Genomic DNA, 18,726 nt, shown 5'->3' on the forward strand with positions numbered 1-18,726 from the left:
TGACTTCCGGAGTCTCATATGGGCTATGCAATATCTTTTTTTCACCAGGCCTGATATCGTTTTCGCATTTAATCAAGTTTATCAGTTCATGCATTCTTCTACAAGTGCTCATTGGGCTGCTGTAAAGAGAATACTATGTTACTTAAAAGCCACTCACGATCACGGCATCATGTATAAGCCAAGTCCTCTTACCATTACTGCGTATGTCGACGCAAATTAAGTTGGTGATCCTGATGATCGTAACTCCATTGGTGGTTACCGCATCTTTGTCGGAGATAATTTAATCTCATGGAGCTCTAAGAAACAGCAGGGTGTGTCTCGTTCTAATATTGAAGCGGAATATCGTCAACTTGCATGTACCTTTTTTTTTCGAACTTGCAGATACTTCAATTGCTTCTCTTGGTTTCGAAACCTTTTCTGTGATCTACATATCTCTCATTGATCCTCCACGTTTGTGCTGTGATAATATCAGTGCTCTTGCTGTTGCTTCTAATCCTGTGTATCAAGCACGCATGCGCCATGGATTATCATTACATTAATGTCACTCGCAAGAAGATTGTTGTTGACTGTGTTGCTTCAACTAATCAGCTTGCTGATCTTTTGACCAAACGTTTATCCTCTTCACCATTTACCAACCCAATTTCCAAGCTTCTCGTTCACCAACAATCGCTCAGCTTGCAGGGGCGTGATAAGCCAACTGATAAGCCAAAACCGAACCAGTTTGAATTTCTCTCTTCTCGCTCTTCTTCACAAGCGAACACATCGAGCCAGTTTGATATTCGAGATAACTCTCACTTGTAACAGTATCATCTAATGTGACAGTGTACAATGAACGTGCAGGCTCAATCATTATTCGTCGAGTTGAGTTTATTCATTCAAGCATTCTTATTATATTGAGTATTCATTATATCTTTCACGAGGTACCCAAATTTATAGAGTTTAATCCAATAACACTCTTTTTTACAAAAAAAAATTAAAAGTTAAACCAATGCTACTTAAACTTAAATCACATAACTCAGCCAAAACTTAAAATTCAACTCCAAAAATGGGTATCTACTTAAAAGTTAAATCAAATAGTGAAGTTTGAACCATGTAAAGTTTGGATTAAAAGACGAAACAATAACAAAGCGCATAGGAAAAAAAATAAAAAACAGTACTTCATTTCCAGATGAAAACAGAAGAAAGAATGCTTTTTCAATTCTATTGTATATTCATCTCAATAAAGGGTATATATACAATCATATACAATCCTATCAGAATAAAGGAAAGAATAATTACATCCTAGAAATAGGAAACCAAATATGGTAGGAATCCCACAATTGTAGGAATCCTAATACAAGTCAACACTCCCCCTCAAGTTGGTGCATAAATGTTGCACATGCCCAACTTGTCTAGAAACCTCGAGAACTTGTCACTTGAAACTGCCTTAGTGAGAATATCTGCTACTTGGTCTTCCGTTCCTATGGGAGGAACCTCAATTACTTTGCTATCTAACTTCTCTTTAATAAAGAACCTGTCAACCTCTACATGCTTGGTCCTATCATGTTGCACTGGATTATGAGCAATATCACGAGCAGCTTTATTATCACAGAATAACTTCATCGGTTGACCATGTTCGACCCCCAAATCTTGTACCAGAAACTGAAGCCACAAGATTTCACAAATACCAAGTGCCATGCCTCGAAATTCAGCTTCTGCACTTGACCTTGATACGACATTCTGCTTCTTGCTTCTCCACGTTACCAAATTTCCCCCAACAAAGGTGAAATACCCGGATGTTGAGCGTCTATCATCTGTCGATCCTGCCCAGTCAGCATCCGTATAGCACTCAATTCTGAAATGCCCATTTTTCCGAAACAAGATTCCTTTACCCGTGCTTCCTTTCAAGTAACTCAGTATTCTCATAACTGCACTCATGTGTTGTTCTCCTGGATTGTGCATATATTGGCTAATTACACTTAAGGCATGAGCAAGGTCCGGCCTAGTGTGGGCCAAGTACATTAACCTTCCCACTAACCTTTGGTACCTCCCTTTATCAACCGGTACTTGGTTCTGATCAATACCCAACTTCATTCCTTCAGCCAACGGAGTAGACACTGGTTTGCACGCCGTCATACCTGTTTCTTCTAACAGGTCAAGAACATACTTCCTTTGTGATAGAAATATCCCAGACTTGCATCTCGATACTTCAATCCCAAGGAAATATTTTAAAGAACCAAGATCCTTCATTTCGAATTCTGTGGACAAATAATTTTTTAAAGCCGCTTGCTCAACGAGATCATTACCGGTAACCACCATATCATCAACATATACAATGAGAGCTGTAACCTTTTCGTTCTGGCGTTTTAGGAACAACGTATGATCCCAATTACTTTGCCTATAACCGAATGCTCTCATGGATTTGGTAAATCTACCAAACCAGGCTCTTGGAGATTGCTTTAACCCATACAATGATTTCTTGAGCTTACATACCTTTTGTTTCTGTGTGTCCGGATCATTACACCCTGGTGGAAGGTCCATGTAAATCTCCTCGGTTAGATCTCCATGGAGGAATGCATTTTTTACATCGAACTGTTGCAAAGGCCAATCTAGGTTTGCTGCTAAGGACAGTAGAACACGAACTGTATTGATCTTTGCCACTGGTGCGAACGTATCCGTGTAGTCGATGCCATATTTTTGTGTATACCCTTTTGCCACCAATCTTGCTTTAAAGCGGTCTACCGTTCCATCTGCTTTGTATTTTACTGTATAGACCCATTTGCATCCCACAGATTTCTTTCCAGCTGGCAAGTCAGTTATTTCCCAGGTAGCATTCTTCTTCAACGATCTCAATTCCTCATTCATTGCATCTTTCCAGCGGGAATCTGCTAAAGCCTCCTGCACACTGTTAGGAATAGATACAGTAGATAATTGATTTACAAATGACTTATTTGATTCTGACAGGTGACAGGTAGACACATAATTGTTTAATGGATATCTCACTCTTGAATCCGAATTTTGCTCACTCACAAAATACTTGTTTTTACACTTAGGATCTGCCTCATAAGTAGGTTTGGGAATACCTCGATTAATACGCTCTGGAAGACAACGGAGTGGAGGTGCATCCGATGTAGAAGACGATTGGTTATGAGAGTTAACAGAAGGTTGGTTCATACTTGGACTTGATATAGCATCAGGAGTAAAAACTCGGGACAGTGGCTGCTCGGTTCTGTTACAATTAGTGGGCCGTTGCTCATTTTCAAATCCAAACTCCGTGGGACCCGTGGACTGGTCTTCTACCATATTTGGTTGCTGCCGCTCAGTGGACATATCACCAAAAACCGTGGGTTGCTGTTCTGCTTCAGATGCCGTGGACTCCATAATGGGCTGCTGCTCTTCATGCAGCTCGGTTCTAGCACCAGGAGAGCAATCAAATGTCAAAAACTCATTATAATCTCGAGTCAGAACTTCACTATTTCGATACTCCCCCTGAAGTGAGGACGCGGATGATCCAAAAAACATTTCATTCTCATGGAAAATCACATCCTGAGTGATAAACATTTTCTTACTCGAAGGATGATAACAACGATATCCTTTCTGGGTAGTGGCATAACCCAAAAAAACACAACGAATGGCTCGAGGCTCAAGTTTATTATTCCGTTGAGGAGGATGAAGGTGAACAAAAGCAACACACCCCAAGACCCGTGGGGAAAGATTTGGAGTCGGTGGACTGCTAGTCTGAGATGTGAGAGCCTGAAACGGCGTAAGAAAGTTGACAGTACGAGACGGAAGACGATTAATAAGATAGGCCGCGGAGGTAAGTGCCTCACCCCAATAATGTAGAGGCAGATGTGCCGCAATGAGTGAAGCACGAACCATTTCTAGTAGGTGTCGATTTTTTCGTTCAGCAACACCATTCTGTTGAGGAGTATACGGGCACGTGGTCTGATGAACAATACCATGCAGGTCAAGGAATGAACGAAGTTCCATATTAACATATTCGCCACCATTATCACTTCGAAGAACTTGGATATTCCTGTTGTATTGCACATCAACCATTTTATGGAACTTTTGAAAGGCCGAACTAACTTCGCTTTTCGACTTTAACAAAATAACCCAAGTCATTCGGGTACAATCGTCAATAAAAGTAACGAACCAGTGAGCACCACCAAGAGTAGCTATTTTCGACGGCCCCCATACATCAGAATGCACAACCATAAAAGGAACGGTACTTTTATTGAAACTGGAAGGAAATGAAGTTCTATGGCTTTTAGCCATTTCACAAACATCACACTTGAACATAGAAACATCATGCTTGACAAACAAACTAGGAAATAACTTATGCAGGTAACCAAAGGAAGCATGCCCAAGGCGCCGGTGCCACATCCAGATGTCCGACACTTTATTAGGAGCCCCTTGAGAATCATCAACGGAAAGAGCCTGAGTCAGCGAGCCAGAACTACCGGTCGTCAACTCCAAGTAATAAAGTTGCCCTCTTCTAATACCATAACCAATCGTCTTCCGCGTCCGGATGTCCTTAAAAATACAAAAGTAGGGCCAAAAAATAACCAAACAATGTAAGGCAAGGGTTATTTGGGCAATGGATAACAAATTATAATTGAGAGAAGGAACCACAAGAACAGTGTCAAGTTTCATGGTATCAGAAAGGGAAACAGTGCCTTCCCCAATAACAGGGACGACATTACCGTCAGCAACATTGACTATGGTTTGTGTGGATGTTTTTATTGATGGAACCTGTCTAGAATCACATGTCATATGTTCAGTAGCTCCGGAATCAATTATCCATGTATTATTCATAACAGAAGTAGAAGTACTTAGAGCCTTACCATCATTACCTGCCGCAGCAATCATGGCAGATGCCTTGTCCGCAATTGAGTCTGAATTATTTTTTGTTTCTGCAACGGAGGCTCGAGATTTGTTGCACCGAGGATCACGTGTTTTATCCCAATTCTCGGGATATCCAATCAACTCAAAACAACGACTCTTGGAGTGTCCTGTCATGCCACAATGTGGGCACTTACCTTGGGGACGATCCCGACTTGTCTGGCTAGGACGATTTTGTCCTGACTGGTTTTGTGATCCGTCTCGGTTCGACCAAGAAGATGGTCCACGGGCCTTTGCTGCCATGGCAACAGGTTCACTCTTGTTAACCTCCGTCTTCATTGCTTCTTTTCGATCAGCTTCTCGACGAACATATGCATAAGAAGCTTGAAGGCCAAGCGGGGGATCCTTCCTCAGCACTTCTCCACGAACCTGATCAAACCCATCATCAAGACCACCAAGAAACACATAGACTCGTTGTCTCTCAGTGGATTTTTGAAACGCTTTGACATCGTTTTCACACTCCATAGATACTTTATTAAAGTGATCCAATTCTTGGAAAATCTCAGTTAGCTCCCCGAAATAGGTAGCCAAAGGCCGGCCATTCTGACGAAGCCGTGATGCCTTCTGATTCAACGAATAAATTCTAGCTTCATCATTCTCATCAAAGTAGGCTGCTTTAAGAGAGTCCCAAATTTCCTTCGAAGTAGACAACCGAATGTACCGTTTCATAATCTCTGGTTTCATTGAAGATAAAAGCCAACTCTTAATCTTTTGATCTTCAGAGAACCAATCATCATATTTAGGATCGTCTTCGTTAGGTGCCTTGATAGACCCACGAAGATATCCCATCTTCTTCCTTCCAGCAATATGGATTTGAATGAGAGGAGCCCATAAATCATAGTTCTTTTCATCCAAAACCATACCAATATTAAAGCTTGAATTCTCTGACTGCACCATAATTGGAGCAGCCGCGGGAATAAGTTGAGAACCGACCCCCTTTTCTTCAGCCATCAGTCTTGTTGTCGATATCACCTAAAATCTGCAGCAGCGTTGATTGGAATCTGGACCCAGTAATCAACTGACAACAGAAACTGGGCAGCGGAACAAAGTGACAGAACAGGGACAACAACAATTTCTTGCTCGCTGTAATTGAATAAAGACACGGGCAGCAACAATTTCTTGCTCACTGCAATTGAATAGAGACACGGGCAGCAACAATTTCTTGCTCGCTGCAATTGAACAGAGTCACGGGCAAATCCAAACCCAGTTAGGGTTTGGTGTTTTCTTTTTTTCTAACTCGGCTCTGGTGCCAAGAAGAAAGAATGCTTTTTCAATTCTATTGTATATTCATCTCAATAAAGGGTATATATACAATCATATACAATCCTATCAGAATAAAGGAAAGAATAATTACATCCTAGAAATAGGAAACCAAATATGGTAGGAATCCCACAATTGTAGGAATCCTAATACAAGTCAACAAAAACAAGCAACAAACTTAAGTCTTGTAATCTGAAGTTCAATCAGCAATCCTATTAAAAGTTGGTCTATAGGGGGCATGAGAGGGAAAAACAGCTCAATAAACGATCGAGTTGAAGTCGAATTGGATTTGGGTGAATTTTAACTATGCAATAATCTGCAGGATTATGTTTAAAATTGCGTTGGACATAGGCGAATTCAAAAACGCAAGTTGCATTTTTAATTTGAAGAGCAAGTTGTTAACATTTTCAATTTGCTAATTATGTTGCTACTTTCATTAAAGATGGTTCCTACAGTACACTCATCGAATTACTGAACAATTTTTTTGACAGGATAGTCACACCATCTCAAATTTTTTATTTATTCCCACTCTTCGAAAAGATTTTCAGTAAATCGGAAACACAGTCCAATACATCAAGTATTATAATACAATTAGTTAAATACTTAAAAAAAAAAAAATTCTCAACTAATTATACGGTGTTATTTAGTGAACCGTTATGTATTTTCATCACACTAAAAGTATCTCCTACCCTTGAGATATGCGTTCATGACCACGCATGATGAAATCAATCGAGCTAATAACCTTCACAGGTCACACTTAACAGCCGTGTTTTCTTTACCAAAAAGCGATGTACTGTGTTAGTCCTGTGAATTTTGAACACCGACATAAATGTCAAAGGACAGGTGGAGTGGAATAATTTGTGACATCAGCTTGAATTTCACATGATGCGACATTCAGCTGCCCCTTTCTCTTGGGTTTTAGGTTGCTGGTGACTTTGCTGTCATGCCACTCTTTTTATGTCCTTATCTACTTTAATTTATTTGATTTTTGTCTAAGTAATCACTCTATTTTTGCGATAGATTAAGTCAATCATAATTGTCATGCATTTTAACTTTCTCATGTAACAGTATACGATTAATTTAAGATACCGTTATAGGGCATCTCAGTTGTAAAAGTTCTACTATTGACTCAAGATGGCCATGCATTTTAACTTTCTCATGTAACAGTGTATGATTAATTTGAGATACGTCACAGTGACATATTAGTTGTACGGAAGTTCTACTCTTGATGCAAAATCTCAAACTAGTAAAATGTGAATACAAAGTGCCATTGCGCACATTATTAACAATATTAACCGTGCATGATTAACGTAAAGTATCATCAAAATGACATCCTGTTAGAGGAAAATTATTTTGTTCACTCGCAGCCCCAAACTAGTAAAGTGTGAATGCATTAGAGAGACGAAAAGCACTTTGGTCGCTTTCCCTAATAAACGCACTTCTTGTGTCAAAATTTCAATGATCCAACAGCACTTTGTTTCTATGAACTGTTTCTCAGATAAAGCCAAACTTCTACTTGGCCATTACTTCAAATTATTTCCTTGGTGTAGTTCTTTGTGAATCAAATTCGCGAAGAACAAAAAATGGGAAAGGCTTTGGTTTTAGCATTCTACATAACCATATGCTGTGTTGCTTTTATTATATCAAAGATTGTTATTTCAGTCCTCATCTATAAGCGCTGGAAGAAGAAGCACTTGGTGCATGAAGATGGCTTCTCTGGTATGCTCGAAAACTCCATGAAAACACTCGGTTTTACGCGTCTTAGAGTGTATCTTTTATGACACCTTCATCCACGATGCTCAAAATGACGCATTTTTTGTGTAATCTTCGATGAAATTCGTAGCAATAAACTATATATCCTGATTAATGTATTGTAATGTGCATGTGTACAGGTGGGAAAATGGTTTTGTTCGGGGCACCAACAATGAAACCTCTGAAAACGGATGTGTTCTTGAAGAAGACACTGAAGTTGAGCAACAAGGACATCATTGGTTCCGGAGGCTACGGGACGGTTTATAAGCTGACAGTAAATGACTCCACAGCCTTTGCTGTGAAAAGATTGAGCAGAGGAAGTCCAGATAGAGATCGAGGCTTCGAGAGAGAGCTCGAAACAATGGGGGACATAAAACACCGCAACATCGTCACCCTTCATGGATATTACACTGCTCCAAACTATAATCTTCTCATATATGAACTGATGCCTAATGGAAGTTTGGATGCAGTCCTGCATGGTATACATATGCACTCAAATTTTACAAAATTGCAAAATTTCCATTTGTCTATGGTGATCATCTGGTAAATTATGATGCAGGAAGATCAACGGACAAGATGCATTTGGATTGGCCTACCAGATACAAAATAGCATTAGGTGCGGCAAGAGGAATATCGTACCTTCATCACGATTGCATCCCTCACATAATCCACAGAGATATCAAATCAAGCAACATCTTGTTGGATCAAAACATGGAGGCTCGAGTGTCTGATTTCGGATTGGCCACCTTGATGGAACCGGATAAGACTCATGTTTCAACACTTGTAGCTGGAACTTTCGGATACCTAGCTCCTGGTACAGTTGAAGTTCACCCATGAATTTACAATAATATTGTCAGTAGCATACTGCTCAGTTACTTTCTTGTGTATTGATGTAAGACAGACCATTTTTCTGCAGAATATTTTGATACGGGAAGAGCAACAGCGAAAGGCGATGTTTACAGTTTTGGAGTGGTTTTACTAGAGCTTCTAACCGGAAAGAAACCTACGGATGAAGCATTCATTGAGGAGGGAACAAAGCTTGTGACATGGGTAAGTTATGAACTCAACACTTCAATAAGCAATAGCAATCCTCCATGTTCTTACTTGAATTGCCATAAAACTGCTGCCATTGTTGATCAGTGACTAAACCTACCTGCAAATCAATCGGTTAATGATGTTCGCAGGTGAAGGCAGTTGTTCAAGACAGAAGGGAGGAGTATGTACTTGACAGTAACTTAGGCTGCTGTTCGATCGATGAGATTAACACTGTTTTTAGTATTGCATTAATTTGCCTCGAACCGGAGCCTTCAAAGAGGCCTACCATGGATGAGGTTGTCAAGATGCTTGAGCAGATCAAAAATAAAAAATAACAAACTTGTAAAAGACACATAAATTTGTACACCTGTTTATACCTAAAATGTTTGTACCTAGAGCTTTCTTATGAAAACAAAAATTAAATTAAATTCCTATAAGGTTTGAAAATCATTTTAAACGCTTTCTGTAAGCATATATACGTTTAATTCACTTCCAGTTTCAATGGCATCTCCGCTTAATTCTTCTTCAACATCGTCAACCCACTGCTCCTGCTGCTGCTGCTTATCTGTGAAGCATCGTGTTAACTGAAGCAGCCATTGTTGACTAAAGAATTAGGAAATCAGACATGAAATCCATTGTAATTAATAGAGTAGTTGTAAGCAGTAAATTTAGATATAGGCAGTAGTTTCATAGCAGTTTTTTTATGACTTCTTGTACTGGTTTCATACCTGATCATCATTGCTTGTATTCCTATATAAATCCTCCGATTGGGAGATGAAAATATCAAGAAATTAACTCTATTTTGGCATGGTATCAGAGCCATTCTGATCCAAAAAAGGAGTTTCTATTCTGATTAACCTACTGGCACTACTGCCATCTACCCCATAAGACCTGCAGAATAGTAGGCCTTCTACTTTCATACGAATCCAATCTCTCTTTGGCCATATCTGCCAACATCACTACCCATATTGAGCTTGTTAACCATATACATTCCGCTGCATCTCTACCCATCTTCTGTCCATTTGCAATATCTCCACGAACCCATAAAACTTTACAAAAACAAAAAAAAAAATTTAAATACTACCCCATACCCTATAAACCATACCCGTTGGAATCACCCAACAAACCCGTGCCATTGCCTCTTCCTCCTTGCATTTTGTTCCTGCATCTCTCTCAGTGAGACTGACTCTCTATTGTTTCAATAAAGAGAATTCGTTGCAGTAGTAATGGGTGACTCCAAGACCACTGTTTCAGCTGCTGTTACACAAAATGATATGTCTCTGCATATCACCCCAGACAAGTTGGATGGGTCCAACTATTCCTCGTGGTCCCAAAGTGTCCGCATCTACATCACTGGCAGAGGCAAATGGTCTTATGTCAGTGGAAAAAAGAAGGCACCAGCAGAAGCCGATGCATCGTATGCTATATGGGAGGAAGAGAATGCCATGGTTCAATCTTGGCTTCTCAACTCCATGACTAGAGATTTGCGGGCCATTTTTCTCCGACTCTCTACTGCAAAAGATGTTTGGGATGCTGTTACCCAAACTTACTCAATTGAAAAAGATGCATCAAAATTATATGAACTTCGCCGTCAAGCACTGGCGACTCGCCAGAATGGTGAGCCTTTATCTGCATATTATGGTAAACTTCAGCAAACATGGCAAGAAATAGATTTCTTACGTCCTGGAAAATTGAAATGTGCTGATGATGTTGCTGCTCGAGAGATAGAAATTTCAGAAGAAAGATTGTATGATTTTCTGGCTAGCCTTGATCCTCATTTAGATCATGTTCGCAGTCAAGTTTTGACTCAAACACCTTTGCCATCTGTTCGTGCTGCTTGTGTTCTTGTGAATGCTGAAGCAAGTAGGCAAACCATTATGTTGGTTGGCCCACAAGTGGAAGGATCAGCCATGGTAGCTGCTCCGTCTCGATTTCCCCGTGGAGTCTCGAATTCTCGATCAGGTGGATCTAAAGTTACTGATACAAGGAAGTGTACTTATTGTGACAAGGATAAGCATACTAGAGACACTTGTTTTAAGTTGCATGGATATCCTGATTGGTGGGTTCAAAAGAAGGAAAATCAAAAGAAAAGCATTGTTGGATCACAAGCACACCTGTCTACACCAACCCCTTCCGTGCCTCGAGTAGATCAATCTGCTCACTCAGTTTCTCTTACTACTGCTTCTACTTCCTTAGTCGACGCAGGTAACTTTGGTTTTGCCTTGAACACCACATTTGGTGCTCCAAATAAACCTTGGATCATTGATTCGGGGGCTTCTGACCATATGACCAATAACTCTTCATGGTTTGCTTCTCACACTACTCCACCTTTAAATACAGTTAAAGTTGCTAATGGTATTTCCACTACAGTGCTTGGAGCAGGCTCCATCTCATTAACACCATGCCTATCTCTCTCATCTGTTTTACATGTTCCTAATCTTTCTCACAATTTGCTTTCCATTGGTAAACTTACAAATCAACTAAACTGTCTTGCCATCTTTTCTCCTACTCATTGTTGGTTTCAGGATATTCGAACGAAAGCGTTGATTGGTCATGGTAGAGAGAGGGGAGGTCTATACTGCTTGGACTTACCACCAGATTGTGAGAAGACAAGTTACAGTTGTCAAGTGGAAGCTAAACAATTTGAAGCTTCTGAAAAAATTTGGTTATGGCACAAAAGATTGGGACATCCTTCCTTTCAGTACCTGCAATATCTATTCCCTTCTTTATTTTCTAAAGTCAAGGTTTCTAATTTCCATTGTGAAACTTGCATCTTTTCTAAAAATCATCGTGTCTCATTTCCTTTAAGCTCCAATAAAAGTGATGTTCCTTTCTCTCTTATTCATTCTGATGTTTAGGGACCATTTCATATTCCTACTTATACTAGTGCTAAATACTTTGTCTCTTTCATTGATGACTGCACTCGAGTTTCTTGGGTATACTTACTAAAAAGTAAGAGTGAGGTTATGTCTGTTTTTCCAATCTTTCATCAAATGATTCAAACCCAATTTAATGCTAAAATTCAAGTTGTTCGATCTGACAATGGGAAAGAGTATTTGAATTATGGACTTGGAACATTTTTTCAACAAGAAGGTATCATTCATCAAACATCTTGTCCACATACTCCTCAACAGAACGGTATAGCAGAACGTAAAAATCATCACCTCTTGGATGTGGCTCGATCTTTATGTTTTGCTATGCATGTTCCTAAACGTTTTTGGGGTGATGCCATTCACACAGCTGTTTTTCTTATCAATCGCATGCCATCACGTGTTCTCCAATTTCAAACACCTATCCAAACCCTTTCCCAGTATCATTCTCTTCCTTCACTCCTTCATATTCCTCCAAAAGTGTTTGGTTGTGTCTGCTATGTTCATGTCCACATGCAAAATCGTGATAAGTTGGATCCTCGAGCCATCAAATGTATGTTTATTGGCTATTCTGCTACTCAGAAAGGGTATCGATGTTACTATCCTCCCAATGGGAAAATTTTTGTCTCTATGGATGTTACCTTTCAAGAACAAGAGGCTTATTTTTCAGAGGGAGATTCGGTCACTTCTCTTCAGGGGGAGATGGGAGTAAGGAGGAAGAGCAGTTGCCACTTGACATTGGTGGTATGCATTTTTCGGATGAACACTTGTCTGATGCCGGTGATGGTCCAAATTTGCCTAATGATGAGGCAAAGAGTGGAAAAATATTGAAGGTATATGAGAGGACAAGAAAAAGGGGAGATAAAGGAAAAGAAAAAGAAAAAGTGGCTGATGAGATAGACCACCCACATATAGATCCCCTCATTGACCAACTCTCTGACCAATCAGCTGCTACTCATACGAATTATCCTGAGGTAACCACTCATTCTCCTTCTCTTCAGCCTACTATATTTGATGAGTCCAATCATGAGATTTCATTAAGTGCTGATCCAAATGAACCACATCATGAGTCTGGTTTTCGTTATCCTATTCGAGAAAATCGAGGGATACCCCTTGTTCGTTATGGTCATTCTTCTACAAAGGGTATTCAATATCCTATATCTAATTTTGTTTCATCTCATCGCTTGTCAGACTCTTATATAGCTTTTGCAAACCAATTGTCATCAGTCTCAATTCCTAATAAGTTACAGGATGCTCTTAAAAATCCAAAATGGAAAAAAGCTATGATTGAAGAGATGGAAGCTCTTCGAAAAAACTCCACTTGGGAACTGGTTAAACTTCCTGAAGGCAAGAAACATGTTGGGTGTAGATGGGTGTTCACAGTAAAGCATAAAGCTGATGGTTCAGTGGAGAGGTACAAGGCCAGATTGGTAGCCAAAGGTTATACTCAAACCTATGGCATTGATTATCAAGAGACATTTGCGCCGGTAGCAAAGATCAACACTATTAGGGTTCTTATGTCATTGGCAGCAAATCTGGGGTGGCCTCTACGACAGTTTGATGTGAAAAACGCATTTTTACATGGAGACTTGGATGAAGAGGTATACATGGATCTTCCTCCTGGATTCACTACCACTTGTGATATTGGCAAAGTATGCAGGTTGAGAAAGTCCTTGTATGGATTGAAACAATCACCAAGGGCATGGTTTGGCAGGTTCGCTCAATCGATGAGAAATTATGGGTTCAAGCAAACTCAGGCTGACCATACCTTATTTCTTAAGCATGATAAAGGTAAACTTATAGCCTTAATTGTTTATGTGGATGATATGGTGGTTACAGGTGATGACGTCGAGGAAATTGAAAAACTTCAAATGTATCTAGCCAAGGAATTTGAAATGAAGGACTTGGGTACTTTGAAATATTTCTTGGGTATTGAAGTTGCAAGATCAAAGCATGGCATTTTTCTTTCTCAAAAGAAATATGTTATAGACTTATTAACTGAGACTGGGATGTTAGCTTGTAAACCTGCAGACACACCAATTGAGCAAAACCATAGATTAGGAGACTATCCTGATCAAGTTTCGGCTAACAAGGAAAGATACCAAAGATTAGTTGGGAGGTTGATTTATTTGTCTCATACACGACCTGACATAGCCTATGCTGTAAGTGTGGTGAGTCAATTTATGCATAGGCCAAGTGAAGCCCACATGGATGCTGTACAACGCATTCTCACGTATTTGAAGTCTGCTCCTGGAAAAGGCTTGATGTTTTCCAATCATGGACATCAAGAAGTTGAAGGATACACTGATGCAGATTGGGCTGGGTCAGTAACTGATCGCAGATCGACTTCTGGATACTTTACATTTGTTGGAGGAAATCTAGTTACTTGGCGCAGTAAGAAGCAACATGTAGTGGCTAGATCCAGTGCTGAAGCTGAATTTAGAGGTATGGCACACGGCGTGCAAGAATTGTTATGGCTCAAGATTTTGTTGAGAGAATTGGGTTTCAATTCTACAAAGCCATCAAATCTTTATTGTGATAACAAAGCCGCCATTAGCATTGCTCATAATCCAGTTCAACATGATCGTACTAAACATGTTGAAGTGGATAGGCACTTTATTAAGGAAAGGTTGGTTGATGGTACCATTAACTTGCCTTATGTGAAGAGTGATGACCAGCTAGCAGATATTTTAACAAAGGCAGTGTCAAGTAGGATTTTCCATCTTTCACTCAGCAAGTTGGGCATTCGAGATATTTATGCACCAACTTGAGGGGGAGTGTTAACTGAAGCAGCCATTGTTGACTAAAGAATTAGGAAATCAGACATGAAATCCATTGTAATTAATAGAGTAGTTGTAAGCAGTAAATTTAGATATAGGCAGTAGTTTCATAGCAGTTTTTTTATGACTTCTTGTACTGGTTTCATACCTGATCATCATTGCTTGTATTCCTATATAAATCCTCCGATTGGGAGATGAAAATATCAAGAAATTAACTCTATTTTGACACGTCGTCCTATTTTTGACCTGCTCCGAATATACACAATCTTATGCCTATGAAGCTGGAGGGCACCAACTTCATTATCTAGAGGTATCTGTTCGTCCCCATACTGAGAGCTTATGATCTTATATGCTACATCGATGGCTCACTCAGATGTCCAGACAAATTCATCGTCCAAGATTCAATGAGGCAGAGCTGGTTAATCTGGGCTATTAGCTATGGTGCAGGAAGGATCAAGCAGTGATGGCGGTGATGAATGCTAAACTCTCACCTTCAGCACTCAGAAAAGTCTTCCATTGCTCTACAGCCAAAGAACTATGGCTTGCTTGCAGCTTTTCAACCCTACCGTATGATTATTTTGAAGTGTACTATATATTTTCTTAATTATTAGTTACTACATATTTTAGTGGTCTTGATTCATGATTATAATAATCATTATCAGTGATATATATATCTTCTAGCTGAACTTTCTGTTTGTATTTACGACCACTCGCTATCAGTTCCAAATTCATGTCTATCGATGCCTATGTTGAAGAGGGAGGCCCTGATCACTAGGACAATCTACCACTTGCTATTCAAAATCGGTATTATTTTCACTAGTTTCGTTAAATGGGGCTCAAACTTTCCTTCTCATCATAATCAACTAATGGTTTTATTTGGTTTGAACCTTTGTTACGGAATATACATTGATAGTTACACTACTGCAATCGCAATGACCTACAATGGTTTCTCAATAGCTTTGCAATCTGTTAGTCGGGAAGGCATGCCTTGCCCCGCCACCTATGGTTTGAAGGCTAGCAGCTTCTTGTTTGATTATGTTGCCTGTCTAGACGGTGTTTTAGGCCTAAAATCAGCATTCGTTAATCTATACTAGAATTCAGTGCTGAGCAGGTCTAGCAACTAGTTAGAGACTAGAATTAGAAACATGGTTTGATGATTGGCAAGAAAGTTTGTTTCAACCAATCAAATGTGCATAGTGCATAAGGTAATTTCAGGGGAAGAATGAACATTAATACAAGAAGAAGAACATTAAACAAAACAGAACTTGCAAATCAATTGGTTAATGATGTTGCGGGTGAGGGCGGTTGTTCAGGACAGAAGGGAGGAGTATGTACTTGATAGTAACTTAGGTTGTGGTTCAGTCGGCAAGATTAGCATCGTTTTTAGTATTGCACTAGTTTTCCTTGAACCCAGGCCTTCAAAGAGGCCTACCATGGTGAAGCTGTTAAGATGCTTGAGAAGATTAAAAATAATAATAAACTTGTAAAAGACACTTAAACTCGTACATCTGTTTATATTTGAAATGCCCGTACCTGGATCTTTCTTCCGCCCTTTCTCTCATATATACAAAAACGATGAGCAATTCAAGTAGACATCTGTTATGGCTTATTGTTATGTAAGCATTATTTTATTTGTGTTGTAGATTGCATTCTAACCGGAGAGTTATCGGCAAGATAGCCACCATAAGATGGTTGAGAAATATATTTTCTTTCAATTTATACCACTTCCTGGTCCAATCCAAGGTACACAAATAGATACATAAACGAAAGGCAGGCTCAAGTGGCTAATAGAGAACATGAAAAAGCTTACTCGTAGCATCTACTTGAGGATTGATTCCAGTCCTTTCACAACCGAAGCTTTCAAGGAGAAAGAAACTGGAGTATCTCCAAAGAATACATCAAAAAGAGCAAAAGCCACGTTTTCTGACTTAATTTCAGCACCCACACTAGAAGGAAGCCCATCAGACGAGATAGAGACCTAAATATCACAATAAATCTCATTTGATAAGATTGCATGCACAGAAAAAATTCACATTGAAGAAGCATAACATAACTATGTTGGTTTAGATTTGAAAACACAAACTAGCATGCGTGTTAGAGGAAGTCCGAGAGAAATAATTCAGGGAAACATAGAACTCCAAAAGACTGCACTAGTTAGCATGCATAAGAAACCAGTAAATTCGAACTTACAAGCATTTTGGAAGGGTCTGGCCAAGTCAAAAATATGAAAGTTCCTTTCTTAAGAGGTTGCCCTTGAAAGATGCTACGGAATGTGGACAGTGCAGATTCATCAACAGGGGTTGGTGATTTGATTCTTGGAGAGATGGCATCATTCAAGGCGTCCCAAAAAGTTTTCCCATCAACATCTCTAACCAGAACAATCTGTAACGATTTCTCCAAAGGAGCTGCAATTAGGAAAGGTAAAGTTAGCATCCTCTATATGTGCGAGTGTGTGCGGCAAGGAAGATGCATACTTTTTATGATTATTACATAGAAAAATAGAGTTGAACAAGGATGAATCCTCTTGAAGCTCAGCAGCTGATCTTCCTTTCGAAGCATGCAAACTATTTAAGACAGACTGGTTCACATATAGTCCTGCAGCATAGACTTTTACGCCAATAATTGCAAAGACCTTTTCCCTGTATCCTACAACCATTGCCAACATTGAGGTTATTTGCTACATTTATCACGCAATTATTTGTATCAAAAGGAAACACACAGAAATCTTCTTTTTCTTAGAGTGAATGCACTTTGCTATATGTGATTTGAAGCAACTAACCAGTTCCAAGCAACGTCAATGAACTCGAACAACCCGGTAAACTCAAAGATGTTTGAAATTTCTCTTTGGTAGCAGGTTCCTCTATGTATTCTGCACTTCCAACCGCAGCTTTGTATATTTAGAAAAGTACATCAGGTTTTGTTATGAATGCAATCAAAGGAGAATATAATGAGTGATTGAAATGGAATAGCATAGTAAATCTTGAACACAAAAACTTAAATGCATTCTCGTGATTACGATACCACTGATAACAGATTTTATATTGAACCAGCTAGATCTGTTTCATGGTGATGATTAAAATTGTGTTCTATCTTCTCAGTCTTCAACGAAAAACCATAACACATCAGATTAATCACCCTGATGATGAAAACTGTGTTCTATGTTCTATATAAGACCTGGCCATTAGGAATTTCAGAAAGCGAAACCACTCTTAAGTCTAGTAGCATTCTTTCACATTCTTACAACTGGAGTTCAATGTGTCTATAAAGTTAAATCTTTATCAGATTGTCTCCATGTTTTCAAAGTTCCGAAACCAGTATCAAATTCTACAACTTCACCAAGTGTTTTTGTTTCATTTTAAGCAATACAATCACATAATCGACTAAAGTCACCGACTTTCGGAAATATACTCACTCTCTGACCAGAAATTTGATTGCTTTCTTCTCCTCCACCTCAATTCAACAACATTAATCATATCAAAAAATTCGACCACATACATTTACAAGATTTTACCAGAGCTTGCTTTCTGCAGTCACACTATTCGCCTGATGAACAATTCTACATACATTTCTTGTTCTAAGTTACTGCTGGGGTAACACCCCAAAGCCCAATTGGGATTTTAACAGAAAGAAAGCAAATTTCTCCGCAGATAATTTACCATGACAACTGAAATTTCAAATGAACATTAACATAGCAAAACTTTTTTCACTTCACACAGAAGAAATTAAAATTAAATCCTGCAGATAATTGAAACAAGAAATGAGGAAGCTAAGTGGGAATTATTCACCTGAAGCTGAGGAAGCATTTACTGCAAAAGGGGTCTGAGATTTGATGTTCTTGTGACGGGGGAAGTGAATGGGGGTTTGGCAAATGAGAACATTTGGGTTTGAAATTCCAGTCGGGAATCCAATTCTGGGTTTGGGAATGCTGTTCCCGGTGGGAGTGGGAAATTGGAGCCATTTGGGACTGCAAATTGCTTGAGCTTCAAACATGCCTTCAATTTTTGGTTTTTGGAAAACCTGTTTTCCATCCAAACTGTAGATATGGAACAAATTCATGATCACAACTTGAGGTCTCAATCTAATAATATAATATCATGTGTTAGAACTTTACACATATCATTGTTTTATTAGAACTAGAGACCATG

At 39.3% G+C, this 18,726-nt stretch overlaps 2 protein-coding genes across 3 annotated transcripts; one reads left to right on the forward strand and one right to left on the reverse strand.

The window, feature by feature from the left end:
• Positions 1-7,536: 7,536 nt before the first annotated feature.
• Positions 7,537-9,308, forward strand: LOC103931581 (receptor-like serine/threonine-protein kinase At1g78530). Its single transcript, XM_009341099.3, has 5 exons — positions 7,537-7,863; positions 8,037-8,375; positions 8,456-8,710; positions 8,813-8,946; positions 9,081-9,308. The coding sequence occupies exons 1-5, from the start codon at positions 7,728-7,730 to the stop codon at positions 9,264-9,266; spliced, it is 1,050 nt and encodes a 349-aa protein (XP_009339374.2). The 5' UTR covers positions 7,537-7,727; the 3' UTR covers positions 9,267-9,308.
• On the reverse strand, positions 8,572-18,649 carry LOC103931562 (fatty-acid-binding protein 3, chloroplastic-like). Of its 2 annotated transcripts, XM_048586979.1 has the most exons (6): positions 18,367-18,649; positions 17,361-17,468; positions 17,072-17,227; positions 16,772-16,986; positions 16,392-16,559; positions 8,572-8,707 (listed from the first exon to the last, which is right to left on the reverse strand). In XM_048586979.1, the coding sequence occupies exons 1-5, from the start codon at positions 18,635-18,637 to the stop codon at positions 16,401-16,403; spliced, it is 909 nt and encodes a 302-aa protein (XP_048442936.1). In that variant the 5' UTR covers positions 18,638-18,649; the 3' UTR covers positions 8,572-8,707; positions 16,392-16,400. The 2 variants fall into 2 exon arrangements, with proteins under 2 accessions (XP_048442936.1, XP_009339358.3); XM_009341083.3 differs by lacking the exon at positions 8,572-8,707 and having other exon boundaries at positions 16,245-16,559.
• Between the last annotated feature and the right edge of the window lie 77 nt (positions 18,650-18,726).

The sequence above is a fragment of a genome, unplaced genomic scaffold, assembly GCF_019419815.1.
Source record: "Pyrus x bretschneideri cultivar Hongxiangsu unplaced genomic scaffold, Pyrus_bretschneideri_v1 Contig25, whole genome shotgun sequence".
Lineage (NCBI taxonomy): Eukaryota > Viridiplantae > Streptophyta > Magnoliopsida > Rosales > Rosaceae > Pyrus > Pyrus x bretschneideri.

What these genes read in the sequence shown, in the direction of transcription:
- LOC103931581 (XM_009341099.3), top strand. Translation starts at nt 7,728, where the DNA reads ATGGGAAAGGCTTTGGTTTTAGCATTCTACATAACCATATGCTGTGTT. An exon ending in GCATGAAGATGGCTTCTCTG is followed by an intron (nt 7,864 to 8,036) that starts GTATGCTCGAAA and finishes GCATGTGTACAG; the next exon opens with GTGGGAAAATGGTTTTGTTC. An exon ending in GAACAAAGCTTGTGACATGG is followed by an intron (nt 8,947 to 9,080) that starts GTAAGTTATGAA and finishes TGATGTTCGCAG; the next exon opens with GTGAAGGCAGTTGTTCAAGA.
- LOC103931562 (XM_048586979.1), bottom strand. Translation starts at nt 18,637, where the DNA reads ATGAATTTGTTCCATATCTACAGTTTGGATGGAAAACAGGTTTTCCAA. An exon ending in ATTGACGTTGCTTGGAACTG is followed by an intron (nt 17,228 to 17,360) that starts GTTAGTTGCTTC and finishes CAATGGTTGTAG; the next exon opens with GATACAGGGAAAAGGTCTTT. An exon ending in GTTCAACTCTATTTTTCTAT is followed by an intron (nt 16,987 to 17,071) that starts GTAATAATCATA and finishes TCCTAATTGCAG; the next exon opens with CTCCTTTGGAGAAATCGTTA.